Source organism: Eulemur rufifrons, chromosome 28, assembly GCF_041146395.1.
Source record: "Eulemur rufifrons isolate Redbay chromosome 28, OSU_ERuf_1, whole genome shotgun sequence".
In the NCBI taxonomy this organism is placed as follows: Eukaryota; Metazoa; Chordata; class Mammalia; order Primates; family Lemuridae; genus Eulemur; species Eulemur rufifrons.
Window position 1 is genome coordinate 66,372,453 of NC_091010.1, and position 22,795 is coordinate 66,395,247.

Sequence of the window (22,795 nt, forward strand, 5' to 3'; positions counted from 1 at the left end):
CTGACCGGCTTTGGGCATGTCACTTAACTGCTCTGAGCCTCAGGTCCCTCATATGTGAAAAAAGAATAGAAATACCCACTTCAGAGTCATGTGAGGAGGGGACGACGAGTATGAAACACTCAGCACAGCACAGCACGTCACTGTTCAACACACAGATGCTGTGGCTGCCACCAGCGCGGCCGCCGTGACTATCGCCTGTATCAACAGGTCTTTCTAGTATGAGTTTTAAAAGGCATTGCACTTCGCACCCCTCGGCCCTAGTGCACAGAAGTTGGCCTTTACAAAGTCCTTTGACACGATGATGAAATTCATACCCATTTGGCAGTTCGCTGCAGAAATTACCTAAGCTAAGAAAAGTGTCACAGGCTAAAGTATAAGCAGCAAACTCAGCCACTTATTCTAAGCGGAGAGCAAAGAGCCTTGGAAACGACCAGGGAGGACGAGAGCACGAGCCTCCGGAAACCGGGCGAGGCCCCGGGCTGGGTCAGACCCACGTGGGTTTCCCACCAGGCTTCCTGCTGACGGGGTACACCTGCACCTACGCTCACCACTGCTGAGCCCGCCCGGCTCCCGCCGCCCCCAGCAGCTCAGTGTCCCCCGCAAGGGACACAGGGGCCTCAGCCTCACTGACCTGCTTGCCGGATGGGGCCGCTGTCTGTGCTTCCTCCAAAGCCAAACTTGTCACAGAAGGGAGGTGCCCAGTGGGCCTCACAGTGGCAGTTCTTCCTGTTGTTGCACACCTTTCAGGGCAGCAAGAGAGAAAGACATCAGGAAGGCTGTGGCGTCCAGGCGTGCCCTCCGTGTAGCATCACAGCAGAAGTGAGGGTGCTGCGGCCAGAGCCCCGGCCCCCAGCACTGACACCACACCAGTACGCGTCACTGTGAGAACGAGCCCCAGACACAGCACCACACAGGGGACACCAAACCGGAGGCTGTAGCCGTGACATAACCTGCCTGCTAGCAGGTGTTATGAGAATAGAGTGGAGGTTATTAGGGCCTCCCAGCTTGCTTCGAGCCCTCCCTCTCCTCCTCTCTAAATCCAGGAAACTCAGCATCTGACCATGATTAGATGCCCCCGCAGCAGCGAGGAGGGACCCTTGGTCATCACGGGACCTGACAACCTCTTGGCCCGTCTCTATCTGTCAGACTGGAGGCTCAGAGAGGCTGGGGTGGCGGGGCAGGCCCACAGCCAGGCTTCCTATTTCCTGGTGGCCTCGGAAGTACACAGGATTTCCACCAACACTTCCTCACAGCCTGCTCCGATACCTCATTCCTGAAATGCCCACTTCCTTCTTGCAGAGTTCCCCAGCGGCCGTTCCCAGGACCCCCCATGCATGGTGGGCAGAGCCAGCAATAAACTCTCTTCCTGGTGAAATGGCAGAATGATTCTGCCGCGGCAAGAAAGGGGTGCCAGGAAAGCAGGAGCAGGGTGCACTTGGCCCTTGCTGGGCCCTAAGTGACCTAACTCGGAGACCAGCGTGCTCCGTGGAGTGACCAAGGAGCTCCTGCCCACCTGGTTACCAAGGGCCACTGATGGTCGTGGCTGCCCAACCTGTCTATGCTGCTTGGACTCGTTATTGTCACATATGTCATTTGTAGGACTAGCACGTGAACCAATGGAATAGGAGCATGAAGACAAGAGAATTAGGTTGAATCCTTTGGGAACATTGAATAAAGAAAGGCAAATCACTGAAAGGAATTCCTAACCAATTAGGACCGGGCGGGGCAACCGCAAAATGACTGGGCAAAGCTGTGACGGGCGAGGAGTCTGCATTTCCCCTCCACTTACAGAGACAAACTACACGTTGTTGATGATGCATTTTGGGGTGGTTTATATACAAGTCAATGCACAACGACAGTCAGAAAACCAACCCTAAAGGCCTCAGCCTTGCATCAAAATACTTTATAATATTTTATAATACTAAATAATATATACTTTAATATTTTAAGGCAAAATATTTGGAGTATGTGCCTCACTTGTGATCTTCTCTGTGCCCACTGACTTATTTTGATGAATCAGCCACCTGCCCCCACTGTTTCAAATAAGCAGGCCGACAGTCGAGACAGCCTTTGGTAAGTTGGAAAGTGTCTTGCTGTGAAGTGAGCGTTGAGCACAGTGAATCAGTGTGTGGCAGAGCCTGTGCCCATCTCCCTAAAGATGCAGCTGCCAGGCCCTCGATGCCAGGTGCCCTTTTGTAGATTGCAGCAGAGAGACCGCAGCCTTAACAACCCACCTGCAGGTGCTGCTGGTGAGCCTGGGCTCATCAGGGAAGGACTTGTCGCCAAGTCATGGCCGGCTGCTCCCCTCCAAGGTGTGGATGAGGCCACAGGGATATTGGAAGATGAAGAGTCCAAGGCCCTCAACCCAGCATGTGGCTGCAAAGTCATGTTACCTTGGACACACCAGTCCCCCAACTTGGGTCTTGGCTTGTCAGTAAAATAATAGGGCAGGACTAGACTGCCTCTTAGCAGCCATCGGCAAGAAATCTATGAGCCAATGAAGACATAAAAAGATTGTTTTCTACAGAGAGTCAGCTACCCTCACAGTGGACAAACCCATCTGAGGTGGCCCTGCAGTCCCTTCGTGGTTACAGCACAATGTAACTTTATGGGAACCCCCATAATTCTACGTAAGGATCGTTGGCATGTGTCTGCAAATTTTAAAAATAGAATTTGGAGAATGATTTCCATGGAAAAGATTTCAGAAAAACAAATGAACCACTGGCATGGACCATCAAGATTAATAGGATCCCACTGGAAATAATTAAGCCCACCAGGAAAAATAAGTCATGTTTTAAACAATTAAAGTCCTCTTCTCCCCTAAAGGTTCTCTGAACTAAAATATTAAAAAACAGCTTTTTTTAAGTTAAAACCCATTGTGTGTGATTTTAAGAACATGTGTTTAGTAGGATCTGTTGTCTTTGTTTTAATTCCTTTTGGAAGAACTTCAGTTCAGACACATATTCTGAGTGTTGGTAGCAAGGGATGAGCTGTTTGAAATGTTAATGTGAAACTCTGCACGAAGAAAGGTTGGTTTCAAAATTACTTTGAAGACAACAAAATTATTTTTTAAATGGCAGAATGTTAATTTAAAAGATAATCACTGCTCAAGCTGATTTTCTCTGTTAAACAAAAATCACATTTCTTGTTATGTAAAGGTCAAAGAAAATTAATGTCTTTAGAAGAAAACATTGAGAAGACACTAACTGCTCATCTAAAAAAAAAGCTATGGATTGCAAAAACTTTTACAAACAAATTATTTATTGCTTGACTTGTTATGGGCTGGCTATAAAACGTCAGTTTAGCGTACTCACCCCTCTGCCGTGGCACTGCAGCGCACACTCATGAACACCAAAGATGCTAATATTTTGACATCGACGATTGAGGCAGATCTGTAGAGGGAAGGAAACAAAGCAAATATCTTAGTACTTCTTCAGTAACCCCCACCCCAGCTGCCCCCATATAGATAGTAAAAAAGAGAAAGCAAAGAAAGGGTTGGAGAAGATTCCACCTTCTTTCAGTTGATATGGCTACAGCATAATGATGCATTTTTCATTTGACTTAGACACAGACACAGAGCCTATCGTCTGCCTCCAAATTCAGTGTTTCTCAAGACTTAAGTTCAATGTGAACACTATTAAATTCTTTTGTACTTTATGGCATTTTACAGGGTTTCAGTTGAGCCTGAAATTATAACTGATTTTATCATGATTTTTGTTTAGAGCGTGTAATAAAATCTCTATGTTGCAGCACATTTTTCCTCCGTTAAAAGATACAGGAGAGTGCGAGATGGGTTTGTCCTCACTCCAGGGCCTGTGCAGACTGACAGGCTCCAGCATCCAGGCTCTGAGAACCTTTCAAGGGAGATACTGAAATATGGGAACTTTTTCAACATTCTGACTGACAAGTAATATCATCAATGACATAAGCCATCGGCAGAAATGCTCAGCAGAGGAACACAGACGGCTCTCTTGGATTCATCAAGCTGCCGCAGTGGCAGGGATTTGCTAAATGGCACGGGGCTGGCGGAAAGACTTCAGCCTCATTTCAAAGGTGCATAACCTACTCCAGACTCAAAGGATCAGGCCCCTTTTCTCCCATAATTCGTTACAAATTAGCAGAGTCAAAGGAAGCAGAGTCTGATGTTTAGGCTGCAGAAGCATTTTTAATTGGGCAGAACCTTCCTACGGGGAAGGTCACTATCTGACCCCAACAGCTCACGTAAGGCAAGGTACACACAGCTGTGAGGGGGTGGTGGGAATGCTGGCCACGGGGACTGTCACATTCCAGCTGATAACAAAATTTTCCAGGATTACAATGAACACAGTAGGACTTCTGAGAGAATCACAGCACAAGGTGCTGTCGTCCTCCCGAGGCCTCAGAGAGCCGGTGTTCTGTGGAAACAGAGATCAAAGCACATTTCATCTTGCACGTGGAGAAAAAACTTGATGATAAATTGAGTCCTTGGAATTTCAACGTTCAGATGCACCTGGCCCTGGCTATTCAGGCTCCAGTTTAAAAAATGAATATAATTCTAATGTCAAGGCCTGCATATAAGCCAATGTGGTTAAGGAGACATCCAGAATGCATAAGATGTTTCTTGTACTATCCTATTTCCTCAAGGAAAAGCGTTTGTGGCTGAGCATGTGTGGGGTGGAGGAGAGCGAGTGGGGGAGATTCCTGTCCGTCTTTTCTTCTCTGTGACCCCCATTTTAGGGAGTGATTTTCAAGATCAGGCTGAAAATGGGGTCCTAAAAAGTATTTGGGGTTGATTCAGCTTTTCCCTAAAACATTTTATTAACTTGCTATCATTTAGTCTGATGAGAAAGTTTTGGGGAAAAAAAAAATCAGTGTGATAAAACATGAAAATCTCAAATTCTTTTTTTTCCTTTAAAAAAATTTTTTGACTTTACTTCTAAACCTCAAAATATCTTTATCTACCTTTATGTCTTGTTCTCTGAAAGGACTCCCTTTTGGCTTTAGGCTCTCTCTTCGCCTCTCCTACTCTTACTCTCTATCGGGTCTCTGAAAATACGTCTGACTTCCTGTTCTGTCCAGGTGAGGACGAGCCCCTGAGAACTCTGTGCCAAAAACCAAGCCACATATCCAAAACCAATATAATATGCTATTGCCTTTCTTTCCAAAGTAATTTCCTGGCTGGAAACCCTCATGACACCCAGAGTGTAAAAATGACTTATTAACACTAAAGGGCTGAGAAGACAAGCTTGATTTTCCCAAATTTGCATTTCAATGGCCAGACCAGGATCTAGGATTTATTGACTTTTTCTTTTAGGTGAAAAGAACTGGATTCCAGAGACAGTATTCTGAGAAGTGGATTTAGGAAAACAAACCAACCAGTTCTCAAACGGGATGTTTTTCAATGGGCCCTGTTCCAGACTTAGGTTTAAGATGCAAGCGAATATTTGGGTCTTACTTTTCCATCTGCACACTTCGTGCCCGCAAGCACCAGCCCTGGGTCCGGCATGTCATCGCCCAAGTACACGTGGGTCCCCCGGCACAGAATCCGGCCTCCTTCTTGCAGTGGGATGTTTGTTTCTATGGAAACAGCATTGGTACCAATGACAGGCCGGCTGGCACCTCCTTGACACTGGATTTTCCCACATTTAGCATCCCTGGAAGGGTAAGAACAAACAATTCCCAAAGAGAAACAGTTTGGAACCAACCCTCAGCAATGTGGGAAGGTCAAAGCGATGACGTTGTCAGGCTGTACAGATTCCATACCTCATCTCACACTTGGCAAAGGAACTCTTGGAGTCTTTGCCACAGTTTCCGTAAGGATCACCTGCAGAGTTGACTCTCTCAAAGCAGATCCCAGGGGCAGGTTTAGCACCTGAAACAGAAGCAGAATAGCACTTTCATCTCCTGCGAGCATGTTTAATGTTTTCCTTTAAATGGCATGAGGCTTTCATAATAGGTTAAGGAGAGATGTGTCCTGTATTCAGAGAAATCACACCCGGTGTCTCAGCTGACCCACGATGGGTGCTGGCCAGCAGAAGCCTGGGGTGTCCACAGCCAGCATCCTCTCTGGCTGGGCTGACGCATTTCACAGCTTACTCTCCTCTAGGTCTGCTGTCTGGGGCCGTGGCACGTGCAGCCTCTCCGGAGATAAGGTCTGGCCGTGGGACCAGACCCGACCTAGGGCAGAAAGGAGTTGGCTGGCTGGCTTCAGAGAAGGGGAAGCTTGCTCTCTTTAACAACATCCCACATGATTCCGGTGAGAAAATGCAAGCTAGGGCAAGCTCCAAAGAGTAATGACTAATGATGTGGGGAAGCAATGAGAGAGAGAGAGAGAGATCTTATACAACATTTTCAGTCCCATGAAACTCCCTGTAAGAGCAAGCACTGGCTTCAGATAATGCCTATTAACGCAAGGCAGAGATTGCTCTCAGCGGCCATGGAGTCATAAACTCTGATGGTCACTGCACACAGAATGACAGTCTCCAGCAGAGACGGTCACAGCAGCTGGAGAGCTCAGAAAATGGTCACTTTTAGCACATTTTCCAGCCGTGGAAAGAGAGCGAGCACAGAATTGGGGTTTGCAGTGCCAAAGCTTTGGAGGGCTCTGGAATCCTGGGCATAGTGGTATCTGCTGAAGACCATGAGCAAGTCAGGAAAACATGCCCTTCTTCTCCCCGACATTGACGTCCTATTTGGGCACTTCCTCCCGTGTCACTTTGAACTGCCAGGATGCCAGCTCCCCAGACCCTGGCTCTGACTCCTGCCCTTCTCTGCTCCCAACTCCAGAGGGCTCCATTTACCTTCCAAGGTGACAGTGGCCTTATTTAAGATACCTATCAGATGACGGGCAAGCCTCCCCTCCTCCCAGGGAACAGACAGCATTCTTATTACTAAGAGCATCCCTCATTCTTTAACCTGTGCCTGAGCAAGTATGCTCATTTTAAAACACAAACACGACACCCCCTTGCACCATTTTAGGGGAGTGGTCTGCTCCACCACTGATCTCTGCGATGAGCCAGCCTGGTTCTGTCCTCTACATTTTCCCGTTGTTATTTATTTATTTATTTATTTTAAAAACAATTTTAGAGAAGCCTCCCCAAACCCCCTTTTCAGGGGCATTAGCCCGAACTGGACACAAGTCTCTGTCAAGGAAAAAGACGAGGTCTCTGGCTCCTCAGTGTCACATTCCTTTGTTCCACCTCATTTGCCACATCTTTGCTCACAGCGTGATGACACCACTGACAGCTGCAGCTTCTGTCTGCCGTGGACCCAGTTCATCCACATCCTTCTTGTTTTTCCGGTCTACTTGTTGGAGGCGGGCAGGACGGGGAGGGTGAGTCTCAGTGTGGAATCTGCACCTTGTACTTAATTTAATCTTGTTTGATAGTACTTTTGATCAAAGTCCTTGAATTCAATTGATCAAAGCAGTTTGGAAAAACCAGCTTCTAGAATAGTGACAATACAGCAGTTGCTCGAGTGTTTTTGCATAAACCCAAAGTATTTATGCATTGCCTGTCTTCCTCCTAACCGTCATCCTTCTATCTGTCCTTCCCGTCTCCCATTCCCCTTCCTTTCCTCCCTCTCTTCTTCCTCCCTCCCTCCTTCCTCCCACCTGCCTGCCCGATTGTAAAGACCCCCACCGGCAGGGACGGTACTCAGGCCTGAACACGGCGGGTGCTCCAAGAATGCGCATCACATCGTGCCTCCAGTGCCCGCCCGAGGAAGCCAACTGCGGTTCTGCAGGACGAGCAGCTCGGGTGGACGAACACTGGCTTCTCTTCTCTGTGTCTCTGGATTTTCACTTATTTATTTACATCAAATAAAGTTCTGCTGTGTTCTCTTACATAAGGTCATGAAAAGACAGATGTTTCACGTCATGGAAAGAAAAAAACTCCATTCCCTCAAAGTTTAGGTGGAGTAAGAAAACCAACAAGCGGGGAAAGCAAAGGGGGCCGTGTGCTGCCCTGGGTAGAAGAACGCTCGGTAAAGCAAACGGACTCAAAGGCACAAACCCGCGCACAGCTCTCTGGAGGCCTGCTGGCCCCGGTGAGGACTGAGGCGGCGGCTCCAGGAAAGTGTTTCAAGTGGCTTTTGTGTGTGAGCTGCCATCTGGCATTTCTCTTAGCGACAGAATGGCCAATGATTTAAAAAGCGTAAATGACTTCTACCCACTTGTCAGATATCATAAATGCACAGATTCGGATTCAAAGTTGCTGCACTTAAAAATCTGTCTTTATGTCTTTAGGAAGACGAGAGATTTTATGTCACTCGGAAAGAGTGACAACAGGTTTCTTATCACCACTATATTACATCAATTTAAAGTCTTTGAGTTCTTAATAATGGAACACTTAGATGTTTTGGCATTATCAAAAAATAAAATTTAGCCTTTCAGAGGGAATTTTGACATCATACTGTATTTTATAATCATGTAGGAAGTGATGGATTTTAATTACCAGTTTTGTCTTCAGAGTGATATAACTTATACTTGTAATTGTACTTTGGAAGTTCCCAATGTCATTATGTCTTTTGAAAGAGAGATGATGGCATCTTGAATTATGCCCACAATTTACTCAATCTAATCTTTTACTTAAAATGACTCCATTATGCAAATGCACTTCTCCAGTTTAGTCAAATCGCACCCCCTCCCATCACTAATTTTCCTAACCCCTGTCACTAACATCCACAGACAAAGGCATTTTTACAGGCCATTGGAGGCTTCCTGTTCTCCCCATCTCTCTCCTTCCAGTGGAACTTTGCAGTCATCAGAAAATGAACAAATTTTATCATTTTCTCCTTACTCGATGGGACAAAGAGGAGACTTTCCTGACATCTAAACAATATGACTCTTGGCAAAAATATCTCTTCTTCCCTTCTGTGGCCACCGCAGTTGTAGACGATTAGTAAATGTATTGCCCCACTGGGTTACAATAAACCAAGCTCATTTAAACCAGCCTTGCAGATAAACACCGAGTATTCACCAGCCCATAAAAACGGTCTGGCCGGCTCACCCCGCGTAAATCGCTAGATTCTAGACAGTGATAAAATAGATGAAACAAACATATTTCAGGACTTTTCTGATGCAAATTGTTTGTGACTTTAGACGAGTAAGATGAATTGCCAAGTAATGTTTTCAGTAACTGTGCCAGTGGTCCTGACAAACGACACGGGCAAAAGTCAATCTGCTGCCTAAGGAAACCCAGCCAGCTGCATTTCAGAAGGAGTAAAGGTCAGGTCACATGGACAGAAAATCCCTGCAGATATTAACACTAAACTGGACAAAGAGAGCTGAGCGCCAGCCACACAGTGTGAACTGTAGATAGCAGTTATGTGTTTGGCATCAAAATATAAAGTCTTGAGATTCAAGAACTGTGGGAGAAGATCAGTGAGAGAAAAATTGTACTCTCAGCCAACAAGAATATTATCAACCACAATACCAATCAAGAAAACAAACAAATGAACAAAAGCCCCAAAAGGTATCCTGACAGTGTATTACTTTGCCAGTGAGGAGAGGCAAGCATATGTTTTGAATTTTCTGTCATTTTATTTGTAGAAAGATTTGGAGGCAGGATTATTTTATTGAAATAGAATGCTGGATTGAGAAAAGCCCATTTCAAGAGGGAATAGTTGGTTGGAAGGAAGAACTTCATCCGGTCAGCGTCTGGGTAGCCAGATCTGGAGAGTGAACGGCGGACGTCCTGATCGTAACTGGAGAATTCTGGATGACCCAACGCGCAGCCTGGCCACTGGGGTGCAGATGTCAAGAGCCGGCAGAGCAGTGCTCGATGCCTCCTACGGTGCCGAGTACTGCACTTCCCAGCAGGCCTGCGGTGACCCCAGTGCGAACGTGCTCCGGATCCCGGAGCGTTTGCTGACGGGTGGGGAAATGAAATATTGCAAACGCATCCTTGACAGCCAGTTTTCCTTCTCTGAGTCATGAAAGCTAATTCAAACCAACCATTGTAACCAAGCATTGAGACGCTCTCAAGCCGGTACATCTGGCTGGCCGGGGGCCTGGCCCCGGAAGCCACCCCTGCCCCCAGGACTGCATTTGTCCCGGATCGATGCTTCCCAGGAGGACACTGGGATGGAGTCACATCCTGACTTCACTCCAGATCCGGGCAGGAGTGCAGGGGCTGTGGGAAGTGTGTCACTCTGGCAGCAATCAGGGCTCCGGAGTCAGTATCTTACATATAGCAGGATGTTAGTAAATCCTTAATAAATGAGAGAATGGGGTGGTGGATGAGGGTCTCTGCTCTTCAAGTCACAGCCCAAGCTCAACACAAACAGAACCATCTGCATGTCCCTTGGTTGGCCCCACTGCCCCCGTGTGCCTTGATCTATGCTGTTCCATGTGCTGGACATGTCCTTCCTCTCCCACCCCTGGCAAAAGGAGAGGAGGCAGCCTCCTCCTCGAAGGTTCCTGGCTGACTGCTCCCCTCTACCCCCCGTCCCCCTACACGGCCCTCGATCATCTCACAGCCCTCTGCACAAACCCTGAGCATGCGAGTGTCTTGCTCTAGGCTGAGCTTCTATGAGTGCGGCTGCATCACACGGAGTTTAGATTTACTCGTGATGTGCACCTGGCATGGAACTACTCATCATGTTAATATATTACATAGTGTAGATTACAGCCTATGTTAGAGGGTGATAATATGCCCCTGGGGCAGGCAGGTTACCATCCCCATTTTACAAATGAGGCACAACAAGGTCGAGCAACTGGCTGAAGTTTGCCTGGATAGTAAGTGGTCGATTCAATGCCTGTGGTTCCCCCAAGAGGTCCACATCCTAATCTGGAACCCTTGAACACACGGCCTTACGTGGCGAAAGGGACTCTGAAGGTGTGACTATGTGAAGGACCTTGAGATGGGAGATGCTCCTAGATGATCCGGGTGGGTCCAGTATAATCCCCAGGGGCCTTATGAGGAGGAGGCAGCAGGGTCAGGGTCAGAGGCGATGTGACTACGGAAGCAGAAGCTGGAGAGAGACGGCGGTTTGAAGACAGAGGAAGGCGCAGGGCGCCAAGGGATGCAGACAGCTCCTGCAGGTTGGGACAGGCAGGAGACAGACACCCCCCACCCCGAGCCTCCAAAAGCAGCATGGCCCTGCCAACATCTTGATTTTAGGATTTATGGGCTCCAGAACTGTAAGATGACACATTTGCATTGTTGATGCCACTAAGTCTGTGGTAACTTGTCACAGCAACCACAGGAAACTCATACGGTGCCCTCAACTGGAAACCAGGCAGCCACACTGGTAACAGGGCTGGGGGGAGGGGAAGACATGTGCTGCACCTGCAAAGGGGGTGTGAAAGCCCCGAGAAGCCTCCTGGCTTCGAGAGCCCAGCAGATTGTGGCCTCCCCTCTCCCCTGTCTCCCAAGGCAGTCTGGGTGGTGATTTGAAGGACTGAGAAGGGGCTGTCAGAGGCAGACTGAAGCCAGGGAGTCACAAGCCTGAGGTGGCCCCCAAGGCTGGTCCCTGTGCTGTGGCTTCCAGGGACCCTGAGCAGCCTCCCCAAGGGGAAGCCGTCTTCACCAAAGCACACCGTTACCCACGGTCCCGATGCCACGGGCGTTTGGTGCCATGCGCAACTCCCCACCGTGACAAACCACCACTCCCCAGGCAAAGGCCTCCCCTGTGCTGGGGCGGGGGGTGGAACGGAGAAGAGCTGAGCCCAGGAGCTACTGGGGCGGCCCCCTCCTCAGGAAAGGGACGTAGCTCCTGGGCGGTCAGGCCCCCAGCCTCAGTCACAGGGATCATGAGAGTTCAAAGCAGGTGACCTCCTGTGGCTCCTGCTTTTGGAAAGCGCCGTCTGGGCCGGGCTGCCAGTCTGCCTGCCTGTCTGCTGCTCGCTCTCTGGTCAGGCAGTTTGCGGACTAGTCCGATGAGCTAATAAACACCAGCCTTGGTCACCATGAATCAGAGGCGCAGGGCCAGCTGAGTCACACGGTGCCGGTGGCTCAGAAAGAACTGCCAAGTTCCATCTGACCTCACTTTGGAAACGGGGCCAGATGTTCTAACACAGCAGGGCAGTAACGGACACATCTCACTCCAAAGGCTCCGAGCGCTGGGCGTGCTCTGGCCGGGGAACGTCCTTGGAAAGGAGCATCGTGACGGCCCCTGTAACCCAAGAAGGGGAGATTACTGCCTTTGGAGAAGGGCCGACAAGGGGACGGCCACGAGGGATGCACGAAACCATAAGGATCTGGGCTGCAGCAGTAGCCACGCCCCCACAGTGACCTCATTTGGCTGAAAGGTGTCTGAAGTCACTAAACCATACAGAGCCTGTGCAACATTTAACATGTGTACAGTGAGTGCCTACTTAGTGCTTGTCATTGCAATGGGTCCCCCCCGATTTGCCGAGAGGACCTCAAGGCCCCTGATCCCACCTGCCCAAGTACGTCTGTGAATCCGAGGAGATGGGAGGAACTCAGAGGGTTGATACACGGAGCTGCGCCAGCCCCTGCTCCCCACGACCAGGCTGCTCCCTCCCCTCAGCAAGCTCCCTGTGCAGAGGGGCATCGTCGGCTGGCAGGGGTGGGGGCTCCCCAGGGAGACCCAGCCCCAAGAAACGCCCGTCCCGCCTCCAGGCTTGGCTGACACTTTCACATCACATTTCAAACCCAAGCCCAAGCTTCGAGGTTTAGTCATCATTCTCGGCTCAAGTTTACCTCCCTCCTCACTCCTAGAACCAAAGCTTCGCAACGAAAGTCTGGCAAAGGGCTGGGGGCTGGGGGCTCTGGCCAGGACTGAGGTCCCCGCTGCAGCCAGCAGGAGGAGGAGTGAGCAAAGGCCTCAGTCACTTCGCCCCGAGGGAGAGAGCATCATAGATAGGGGGCCAGGGGCCATACTCTTGGAAACACTGTCCACGGATTCACAGCCACAAGCCTAGGAGCTGGAGACAGGTGTCAGATCCCAGTGGCTCTGGGGTGACGAGGCCCCGGGCCCTGGGGTCTGACCCCAGAAGGCGGGGCACGGAGGGGAGGTACATGCGGGGGGCTGGTTCTTCCCCTTTTGCATCTGAGCTTCTACCTAATTTTAGAGCTTTGGGGGAACTGTGAGACCTCACTCCTGGGGTGGCTGTGCACTGCGGGAGGTGCACGTGGGCACTGGGTGACAGTGACCTCAGTTCAAATCCCGGTGTGGAGACCTTGGGAAACTGACCCTGGTCTGGGAGGGAGTTTGAGCTTCACCTTCTATAAAACCGTAGTCGTCCCCACCTCTGGGAGGTTGTTGGACAAAACGTGCCAGGCGCCCAGCGTGAGCTGGAGTGGTGAACAGACGGCCTCTTGTCGACCCTGCCACCTGCCCTCCCGCCCGAGAGCTGCTGGCTGTTCCCAGTCCCTCCCGACCGCAGGCCTCCTCGTATGCCCAGCACAATCGGGGGCCTTCCCCATGAGACCCTGCCCTTCCACCTGCAGTGATTCCGGGGCACCCTCAGTCCTTGGCTGGGGGCCTTGTTTGAGCACAAAGGAGCATTACCACAGCCTGAGTGGTGGGGGGAAGTTCTGTCCATCTGTCTGTCTGACTACATGCTAAGCTATCTGAGGGCAGGTGTCATGGCTGATTCACCCGTGTCATCCCATGGCGCATACAATAGGTGCTCATGCCTCCCCTTAGACAGTGCCAAGCCCCTCTCAAGGGCAGGCTCCAGGCAGCGCCCACTTCTACCCGCCCTGTGCCCAGCACAGCCCCAGCCCCTCCCAGGCAGCCAAGCACTCCCCAACTGAACACTCTGGATGCCGTGTGGACGGTGCCCCCCAGGGGTGAGCATGCCCCCCCCCAGTCCCACCGCCCGGGCCTGCCAGTGCCTCTCCCAGTGTCGAGCAGGTGGCAGCCACATACCTGGTCCCCAGAGGGTGACGCACTGCTGCTCGTGGGTCTGGCAGATGCCGTTGTAGCAGTAGCCGTCCACCCCCTGACACGGGTGCCCGTCGTGCAGGTACACGTTGGCTGGGCAGTGGGGACTGGCCCCCGTGCAGAACTCCGGGAGGTCGCAGGAGTTGCTGGAGCCCCTGCACGCTGTCCCTGCAGGCTTCAGCTGCAAGGAGAGGGCCGTTTACAGCACAAGCGCCCGGGAGAGGCAGCGGCAGCTCCCAGCAGCGCTCCCGAGGGAGGCCTTGCCTAAGAGGAAGGTTTCGAAGGAGTCCCTGTCACAGCAGAGCGCGCTCAGGGGCTCTGAGGTTCACCTTTCTACTCTTAAGAGGGGGTGGGTCAACCAAGAGCAGCCTTTTTTTTTTTTAACGTCCTGCAACATGAGGGTTTTCTGAGGAGCAGACGGGCTGGTCCCTGGCACCTGTCACCCCAGAGGAAGGAGCATGAGGGAGCGTCGGTGGCTGGGCTAGCTGACCTTAAGAAAAAGGTCTCTGGTTATCAGCACCATCACACGGTCAAAGATGACATGTGTACTCCAAGTGTTAGTCTCTGGGGGCAAGTTAACAAAAATAATTTTGAGGGCACAATCATAATAGAAATTTTACTTTGTCATCAAATCACAGAACTGGAACCCTCTCTTTAGCACTTGTGGGGAGAACTAAAGAAGAACAAGGGAGAGGAAAGGGTGTCAGAAGCCATCTGACTAACACCTCTGGCTTCTCGTGGCTACCGAAATTAAGGCTCAGAGTGACTTCTCTGAGGGTATACAGCCGGGGACCTCCCCACGTCCTGGGCTTGGTTCCCTGAATACTCCTCCAAGGGAATGAGATAAGAACCCTGCCGACCTCTGGAAGGTCTGGAAGTTGAAAGGAACTGTCTGAAAGTCATCACATAAAAGTGGATCACACCCAGGCATTACCACGTGGTCCTCTCTCCCTCCTCCATGGTGAACCTCTGTGGGCATCCCCTGGTCATAAGCTCAGACTTCCTTCCCACCTTCCCTCGACCCTCTTTCTAGCCACCTTCTACTGCCAGTTGGCGGGTGCCAGGGAGTGCCAGCGGCTTATAACACTCCCCCTAAGTTAATCACCATTAGGAAGGGGAAGGAGGGTATTCTAAAGCTGAACATAAAATGTTATAATGCACTTCTAAATCACCATGCTTGCATGGGGCAGCTAAGAGGGAGTTTCCTGTAAGTAGAATGCCAAGATCAATTGCTTAATTAAAAAGAAATAAAACTCTACCCTTGGAACCTTTGAATCAAAAGCTCAGGCTTCTACTCTGTCAGATATTAACTCTGAATAATGAGACACAAACAGAATTGCCAAAACAAATGCAGTCTCAGCAGCAGACATGGCAAAAGTATAAAACTGCCACTCTTGGCTGGGATGGGTCAGCCGGCACCTCCTCTTGGGAAGACGTTAAGACCAAGTTGTTTACACAAAACTCCTGGAACAAGCTGCATGGTTTCTCAGCCCAGCAGGCAGGGGTTCCTGGGATCAAGAAGATGGACCAGGGTGAGGCTGAGTGACAGCCGATGGGGACTGTTCACACATTGCTCTTCTTGTTAGCACGGTAGGACCACACGTACCTCCAGAGCAGAAATGGAACGTTTAATGTTGAGCTAGAGTTTTATGGTTGGATGAGTTTTCAGACCATAAATAAGTAATTTATCACAGATGACTAGCAATTAAAGTGTGCATTTCACCTGAAGACTGGAAGATGAAAAATAAGGGGTGGATACACCAGCTTGTGTGAGGAGGAGTGATGGTTTGCACGGGGGTGAGTGTTGTGAAATCGCCCTGCCATATTGCCTCCCCTGCACCAGACTTGAACTGCCTGCACTTGTCCGTGACCTTGGGGTCAAGTTACAGCCCTGGTGGGTGAACTCACCTGACAGTCTTCGCAGCACAGCCCGTGAGCGCACACAGCGTCTGGCTTCAGGGTGCAGGTGGTGGCATTGCAGCAGTGATTCGTACATTCCTGGAGAAGGCAACGGGATTCGTTTGACGGGGTCACACAGAGCCACTACCGAATGCTAATGTCACACCTTAAATGACTGCAAAAGGGAAGAGAGACCAAGAGGGCCCAGCTCCTGAGCTGAACACCTGTGTGCCTAAGGACTATCTTCATCTGTAAGAAAGCAAAGCTTCTGGTCAGTGTTTATGAACCACTGGGCCTGTGGGTCCCTGGGAAGAGTTGGTAGCACACGAGCCTTTGTGAAAGAGCCTTCAGTCAGCAGCAGAGGGGTCTCCACGCAGGTCTCATGGCAACAAACTGCATCAGGGTCCCCGGAGGACGTTGAAGTTGCTTTTTCAATTATATACATACATACATACAATCTTTACTCTTCAAAAACTAGCCCTTTGGATCTAGCAAATGAAGTCAAATCAGTTGTCTTTGAACCACAGTTCCCTGCAGTCTGACTAAATCACTGTGGATGAGACCCCTGCTTGGCACGGGTCGGCTGTCTGGCCTGACAAGGCCCCCGAGGATCGGAAACGGCCACTGCAGTGACCAAGTGGCCGGGAGGAGGTCTGCTGTGCCCGCTGACTTGCAAGGGATTTAAACAGACCAAACCTCAGATGGACTGCCATCTCCGAAACAGAACCGGGAGAGGAAATTAACTCCTTCATTATGATGTGCTTCGCAAGGACCCATTTTTTCTAACAAAAAGAAATGAGAGATCGACATCTTCAGCTTAGTTCTCAATGCAAGGCCCACACAGACTCATCTCGTGAATTTATGAAGTCTGTATACTTTAGAACATATTCCACTAACTTGGAGTTTACACATTTTAGAAGAAACAGTATTGACTGAAAGATGGAATGGTTCATAGAGTTTTTAATATGGCTTAATTTATTACTGCCCTTTTATTTTATTCAATATATGATGTATTCTGAAAAATTTATATGCTATTGGGTATGGTAAAGCTAATCATATACTAAGCAGTATAATACTTGACTCCTGAAAACCATATTTTTGAATGGTTTTATCATTCAAAAATTTTGAATTTATTTGTATCATAAATGCAATTAATAAAATTTTGGCAATAATCCAGAAGATTTACGGCAAACCCAGATACCTGAAACTGAGTTCTGTGTAAAACTCTATTATGCTCTCATCTGCTTTACCATTTGCTCCTATCAAACACACTTCCAAAGTCATTACGTTTTAGAATTGTTTGAGGACCTTATAAACATCCGGAATGTGTAACATATACAATAAGATAAAACTGCCAACCAGAAGTCACAGCTGTAACTCTCAGGACAGTAAGAGTTTTTAACTCATGGACTTACAAATTCTAAAAAAGTTTAGGAACTTGTTTTCTTCCAAAAGCCCATTAATTGCATTTGTCATCAATGCCATCAAATGCACAGTAATGCTGTCCTGCTCCTTTTGGTCTAAATGGCTCTAGTAATGACACATTTGCCGAATTGCAGATTTCCTTGAAAATCTATTTTAAATCAGACATCCTAAATCTGGGTCCTAAAATTCTTTAAGAACTATCTCCCCTTCCCCCACAAACCACCAACTAATACAAGCAGCGGCTCAAATGGAAATGCCGCCAAGCAGAACGGCTTTGACTTCAAAGGGGATTGATACTGTGAGGAAGATAACTAAGTTTAAAAGACATTTGCAAGCTACTGGCATCCCACTGACTTTAAACAAGGAGATAAGGCTGCTTTCCCAATGCTGTTAGCTAGAAGAATGAGTGAGTTGTCAGGATGTCCTCATGTTGATATAAATTCACTGCCCTGTCCGCGGAGGCTTCGGCAATCACTTGCCTTTAAACTACCCAGAGTCTATTTCTTCTGCAGTACCATATTTCTCAGAAGAGACAAATTCTTCATCTGGTGAGCCATTTATTATTTTAGTACTCAATAGAGAAGTCTGACAGAGCCAATGAATACTAAGTCTCCAAAGAAGCAAGAATAATGAAACCATTAGAGAATTCTCTGCAAAGCTCTAATTGTCATTCTCATGTTGTAGGTAGTAGACATAGCTTCCTAATCACAATGAACTGGGATAAAACTACAATGCATCTTCTTGAAAATAACGCAGATGATTTCCGGGAGTGAGGGAGAAGCTGCATCCTGCCGGGTGCTGACCAGGGCTGTTCTGACGCCCTGCGCACACTGCTCTCTGACGTGGTGAGTCCCTCTGTGGGCCAGGGCATGCAGGCACCAATCTGATGCAGAGGTGTGGCAGATGTCGCCAGGATCTGAGCACTAGGCAGGGGCATAAAGAGCCCAGACTAGCAGGTATGGCCGAGAGTCCTGGTCAAAGCCGCCTGGAGATGGGAAATGGGCTGTCAGACCAGCCAGACACAATATGAGCTTGAACTTTGAACAGCAAAAAATAAAAAGTGATGTGAAAGCCTTATCCATTCTGTAGACTAAGGGTTGTAACTGGAAAGAAAAAAAAAAGGCTCGTCCATGACTTTGAAAGGTTTTTTGGAAAGAAGAACTTCAGACGAGGGGAATAAGAGTTCTCTTCAAATATTAAGAACTTATCCTAGGAGATGAGGACTTCAACCATAGAAGTACAAAGGTGGGACTTACATGCAGGTAGAATTTGGCTCTACATAAGGAAAGCATTTGTAATAATTGAGGCTACCCTACAAACGCAACATACTACCTGGGGAGATAGTAAGTACCCTGTCAGAACCTTATGACTCCTTCATAGAGATAAGAGAGGATCAGAACATGAGTGGCTGGCAAATTTTAGGCATTCAAGCATTTGCTGACATTGATGCTGGCGATGATAGAGTTAATGGTCATGGTGGTGATGGTGGTAGTGGTGATGGTAGCTATGGAGATGGTGGTGGTTGTGATGATGGGGTGGTGGTGATGGTGGTAGTGGTGATGGTAGAAGTAGGGTGGTAGTGATGCTGGTGTGGTGGTGGTGCTGGTGCTGATGGTGGTGGGTGGTCCAGGTGGTGGTGATGATTGTGGAGATGGTAACCATGGTAACATTAACAATGGTGGTGGTGATGGGTCATCCAAGTGGTGGTGATGATTGTGGAGATGGTAACCATGGTAACATTAACAATGGTGGTGGTGATGGTGGTGGGTCATCCAAGTGGTGGTGATGATTGTGGAGATGGTAACCACAGTAACATTAACAATCGTGGTGGTGATGGTGGCATACCGAGCAGATGACAGCTAATGGAGTCATTCCAAACCTGCTAGTTCATGGCTCCATGAAGAGCTGTCAAATTTATTTAGATTAACAAACAATTATAAGGAGTTCAAATCAAAGACAAACCATTTTAAGTCAATGTGGCCTCTCCTGAGAAATATGGGTAATTTAAATGAATTTCATTTTTTTCTTTAACTAATTAACAAGGCCTCCAAGGAATTTCCCCTTTGTATACCCCAATCCATGATGGTTTTAAGTGTTCCTCCACTACTCTTAAAAAGAATTTCTGTAACCCTGTAATGAGGACTCACCCTTACACAGAAACCCTTCCCTGCTCACTGTGAGCAGAATTAAACACCTCTGCAGACAATGTCATTGTCACAGATAAGTTTGATAAAACCATTCTATGCTCCCCTAGCCCCACCCAATATTTATGTACCTCCAACATTCTTGCAGAAACTGTCAGAAGAAGATCATTCCTGCAGGTATGGAAAACCTCAGAGACTTGGAGATGGGGATATGATGAGGGTTCCATTAACCACTTGTGTTTTTGATGAACACAGGAATATAGAGGATGCTCCGGGGCCTCAGCACAATTCCCCTTCCATCCTAGAATCCCTCTTTCAGAGCAGCCCTCTGAGACATGTGCTTCCTAAGCCCTCATTAAGCCCACCTGTGAATTTAGCTAAACCCGCCTTGAACTTGCTGTCTACCATTTCAGCTTGCATAAGCTCTCGGGGAAGGAATCCCACGTGTAGACTGCCTGCTCCACAAACTCCTTGCTTTGATTTATTCTAAACACAACCCGCTCCAAACTTCAAGGGGGCACCTGTTTTACCAGGAGGTTTCACTGGGTCCCCTCTTTTTCCTTCTCAAGATTATTCAGAGATTAAAAAGTGGCCATTATAATTTTTATGTTGATTAACTTTATCTTGGGCCTAATAGAAATAAGAACATTTCCTGATACGAGCAGGAAAAGAGGGTGAAATAAGCCCTGTGCTGGATAGAACCATCCCCTGGTTTTGCTTATTGCTTCTGAAAGCTGCGAGCGGGAGGAGCAGCCGCCTCTGAGGCTCAGGTTGTGCACACGGAGGCGGCTGCAGCAGCGGAGGCAGGATTTCCACTTGGGAGGAAGCTCTTGGTTAAAAATGAATGCTGCTTATTCAAATTCCCCTCTAGTCGCACGCCTTGCAAAGAGAAAGAAATGGTGCTTATTTAGCTATTTGAAGCTAGAATTCCAAGGCTTTCTCCTCTGCCGAAATCCAAGCTAAATGCTTTTTATTGTTCTTATCCTCATCTTGCCAAGGATATTGCACCCTTAAATAGAGAAGATTTCTTTTTTTATCTTTTTAAACCAAGTAAAACAACTTATTCCATGCAATGGTTAGAATTACAGAAAGCCACCCTCGCTTGTGGGGCTTATTCAAGGTGGCCATACAGGAGTTTTCCCTCCCATGTTTCTAGAACTTTCATCCTGCTGTACAGTTCGTTCCCCCCAGTTCTCGCAGACGTCTCGGGCGCAGCTCTCTTACCTCGGGCTCCCCACAGTCACACTCCTCTCCTTCCTCCACATATCCGTTCCCACACTTCTGGCCCCCGAAAGACTGCTTGACTTCCGGCAGGTTGAAGAGGCACATGCCCACGCCTTTCTCCAGGCTGGTCTCCAGGTCCTTCCGGCTGCAGCTGCTGAACACCATGGGAAACGGGTACCTGAGAGAGGAGAGCCCACAACAGGGAGTCGTCAGGGCTCAGAGCGGCCTTTCCTCTCCTTCCTGTGCCCACTGGCCGCATCTTCCCAGGTGTCCACTGTCAGTCCCAATGCACAAAGGCTCAAACACGCAGCGTGAAATGAGGCACATTCAGCTACATCCCAACATTCACTCCTGTACGACGCCAATGCCCCTGATGAAGAAGTGCTTTATCAAAAAAGAAATGATCGCTTGATGGTTTCCAAATTAGCAAGTTTAGACAGCCTCATTACAGACACTATTAGTAGTTCTGGGTGAAGTGATACAACAGATTCGAATTCTTAGATCTGTAGCTTGTAATGTGAACATACACCATTGCCCTTACTGGAAGGACAAAGAAGGAAAAAGTACAAATGAGTGTGCTTATAAGCTCCACGGTTCCAGAGACACAAGCTTTCACCACAGGCCAGGGCCGGCCGACACTGGCAGTCATGTCTGTGAAGGTCAAATCCCTGCCTTCCCCTGGCACAGCCGTGAGAGTGGAGGTAGTCTGGACATGGAGGTCTTGCTCTCGCCTCTAAATCCCAGGGTTACATGGGGGTGTGGCAGAGGCAGCCAACTTCCCAGCAAAGTTACACTCGCCTTCCACGGTCTAGAGGGGCAGCCCAGCCCCTGCACACCCGCGTGGGCGGCATGACTAAATCTTGACAATGGAACATGAGCAAAAGTAATGTAGGTCACATTTTGTTGATGGCATTTAAGAGAGTATTCCTTCTTCATGTCCTTTCTTTCCCCTTCTGCTAGCTGAGATCAGTGAATTCCACGGTTTTAGGAGACAGAGGAGCCAGCCATGGCATCTGGTCCCGATTTACTCTAAGCAGGGAAACCACCTGCAGCCTAGAGCCCCAGAGTGTCACCTGGAAGGAAAACACACTTCTAAAATGGCAAGCCACTGAGAGTTTGGGGTTGGTTTCCTACAGCAGCTAGTGTTACCCAATACATAGAGCGTGTCTCACCTTTTTTTTTTTTTTTTTTTACAAATTCATTTTTCCATGTCTTGAGGCAGCAACGATAGTTGGTTTTATCACTTAGTGAGGAGGCAGGGCCTGCTGCCCAGCAAGCCCGAGCGCCCTCTCCCCATGGACATGTTTATCGGGTAACATTGTAACTCGATCTCAATCAACTGGGCAAACCAGTACAAGCTGCTATGTTTCCCTGAAGACGGCAGACCAGCCACCATGCAATGACTGGGTCTGGCACTGACAGGACCGCCACTGCTCCAGTCGGCCACCCAGGAGAGGGCAGGGAGAGAGGATGCTGGGCAAGGTCAGGTGCATCCTCCTGCTTCCTAGGTGTCGACTCTGTCTTTGAACTTTTGATGATGGCAGAATCATGCTTATTTGGGTGGTATATTCACAACTCCCTCATTTATTCATTTTATTCACTCACTCACTCGAGAAACAGTTTGAGCGGCTACTATATCCAAAGCTAAAGAGGATCCCAGAATATTATAATTCAAATATGGCCTGTGCCCAGCCCACTGCCCCCTTCCTTGGCCCTTGCCAAGCTCCTTATCAGACAAGCCCACCCTCCTGCCCCACGGCCCTGATGAGACTCCACTCCTCCAGCAGCTGCAAACCCTCAGATGCACTATTCTTTATGCCACAGAAATGGAGTCTACTGAGTAAAATTCCAGTCCAAGGCTTTATCATAAGTTATTGTTCATTTCCTATATTGTCATATTGTGGCTACAAAATTATAAATTCCCAAGAGTAGTAATTGGGTAAAAAAAAAAAAATATGTTTTTGTACAACTATTGAGTACCTGATTAAAGCTAGGTAACATGGTGGTGCTTTCTTATAGTAATAGTTTGTCTTTTATATTTTTTAAATTTAAATTTCAAAATAATCCAGTGAGACAGTTATTATTATTCCACTTACAAACGAGGCGAAGGGACTCGTTTGAGAGTTCAGTTAGGGAGTGGCAGAAAAACAGATGTGACTAAATCTTGTGATTCCAAGTTCAGTTATGGAAGAACCGTTTTCTTTATTACCAACTCCAGTTCAGCACAGGATTACCTGTAGTGCTCTGCTGCAACACAGAAGGTGATC

At 48.5% G+C, this 22,795-nt stretch overlaps 1 protein-coding gene across 1 annotated transcript in view; it reads right to left on the reverse strand.

Moving 5' to 3' along the window:
- ADAM12 (ADAM metallopeptidase domain 12) overlaps window positions 1–22,795 on the reverse strand; it is a 283,849-nt gene that overhangs the window by 19,436 nt on the left and 241,618 nt on the right. The window contains exons 12-18 of the mRNA XM_069460546.1: window positions 20,529–20,706; window positions 15,745–15,834; window positions 13,822–14,017; window positions 5,743–5,851; window positions 5,435–5,633; window positions 3,315–3,392; window positions 632–740 (exon numbers count right to left, since the gene is read on the reverse strand). Of these exons, the coding sequence (XP_069316647.1) occupies window positions 632–740; window positions 3,315–3,392; window positions 5,435–5,633; window positions 5,743–5,851; window positions 13,822–14,017; window positions 15,745–15,834; window positions 20,529–20,706 (959 nt within the window). The remainder of the gene's footprint in view (window positions 1–631; window positions 741–3,314; window positions 3,393–5,434; window positions 5,634–5,742; window positions 5,852–13,821; window positions 14,018–15,744; window positions 15,835–20,528; window positions 20,707–22,795) is intronic.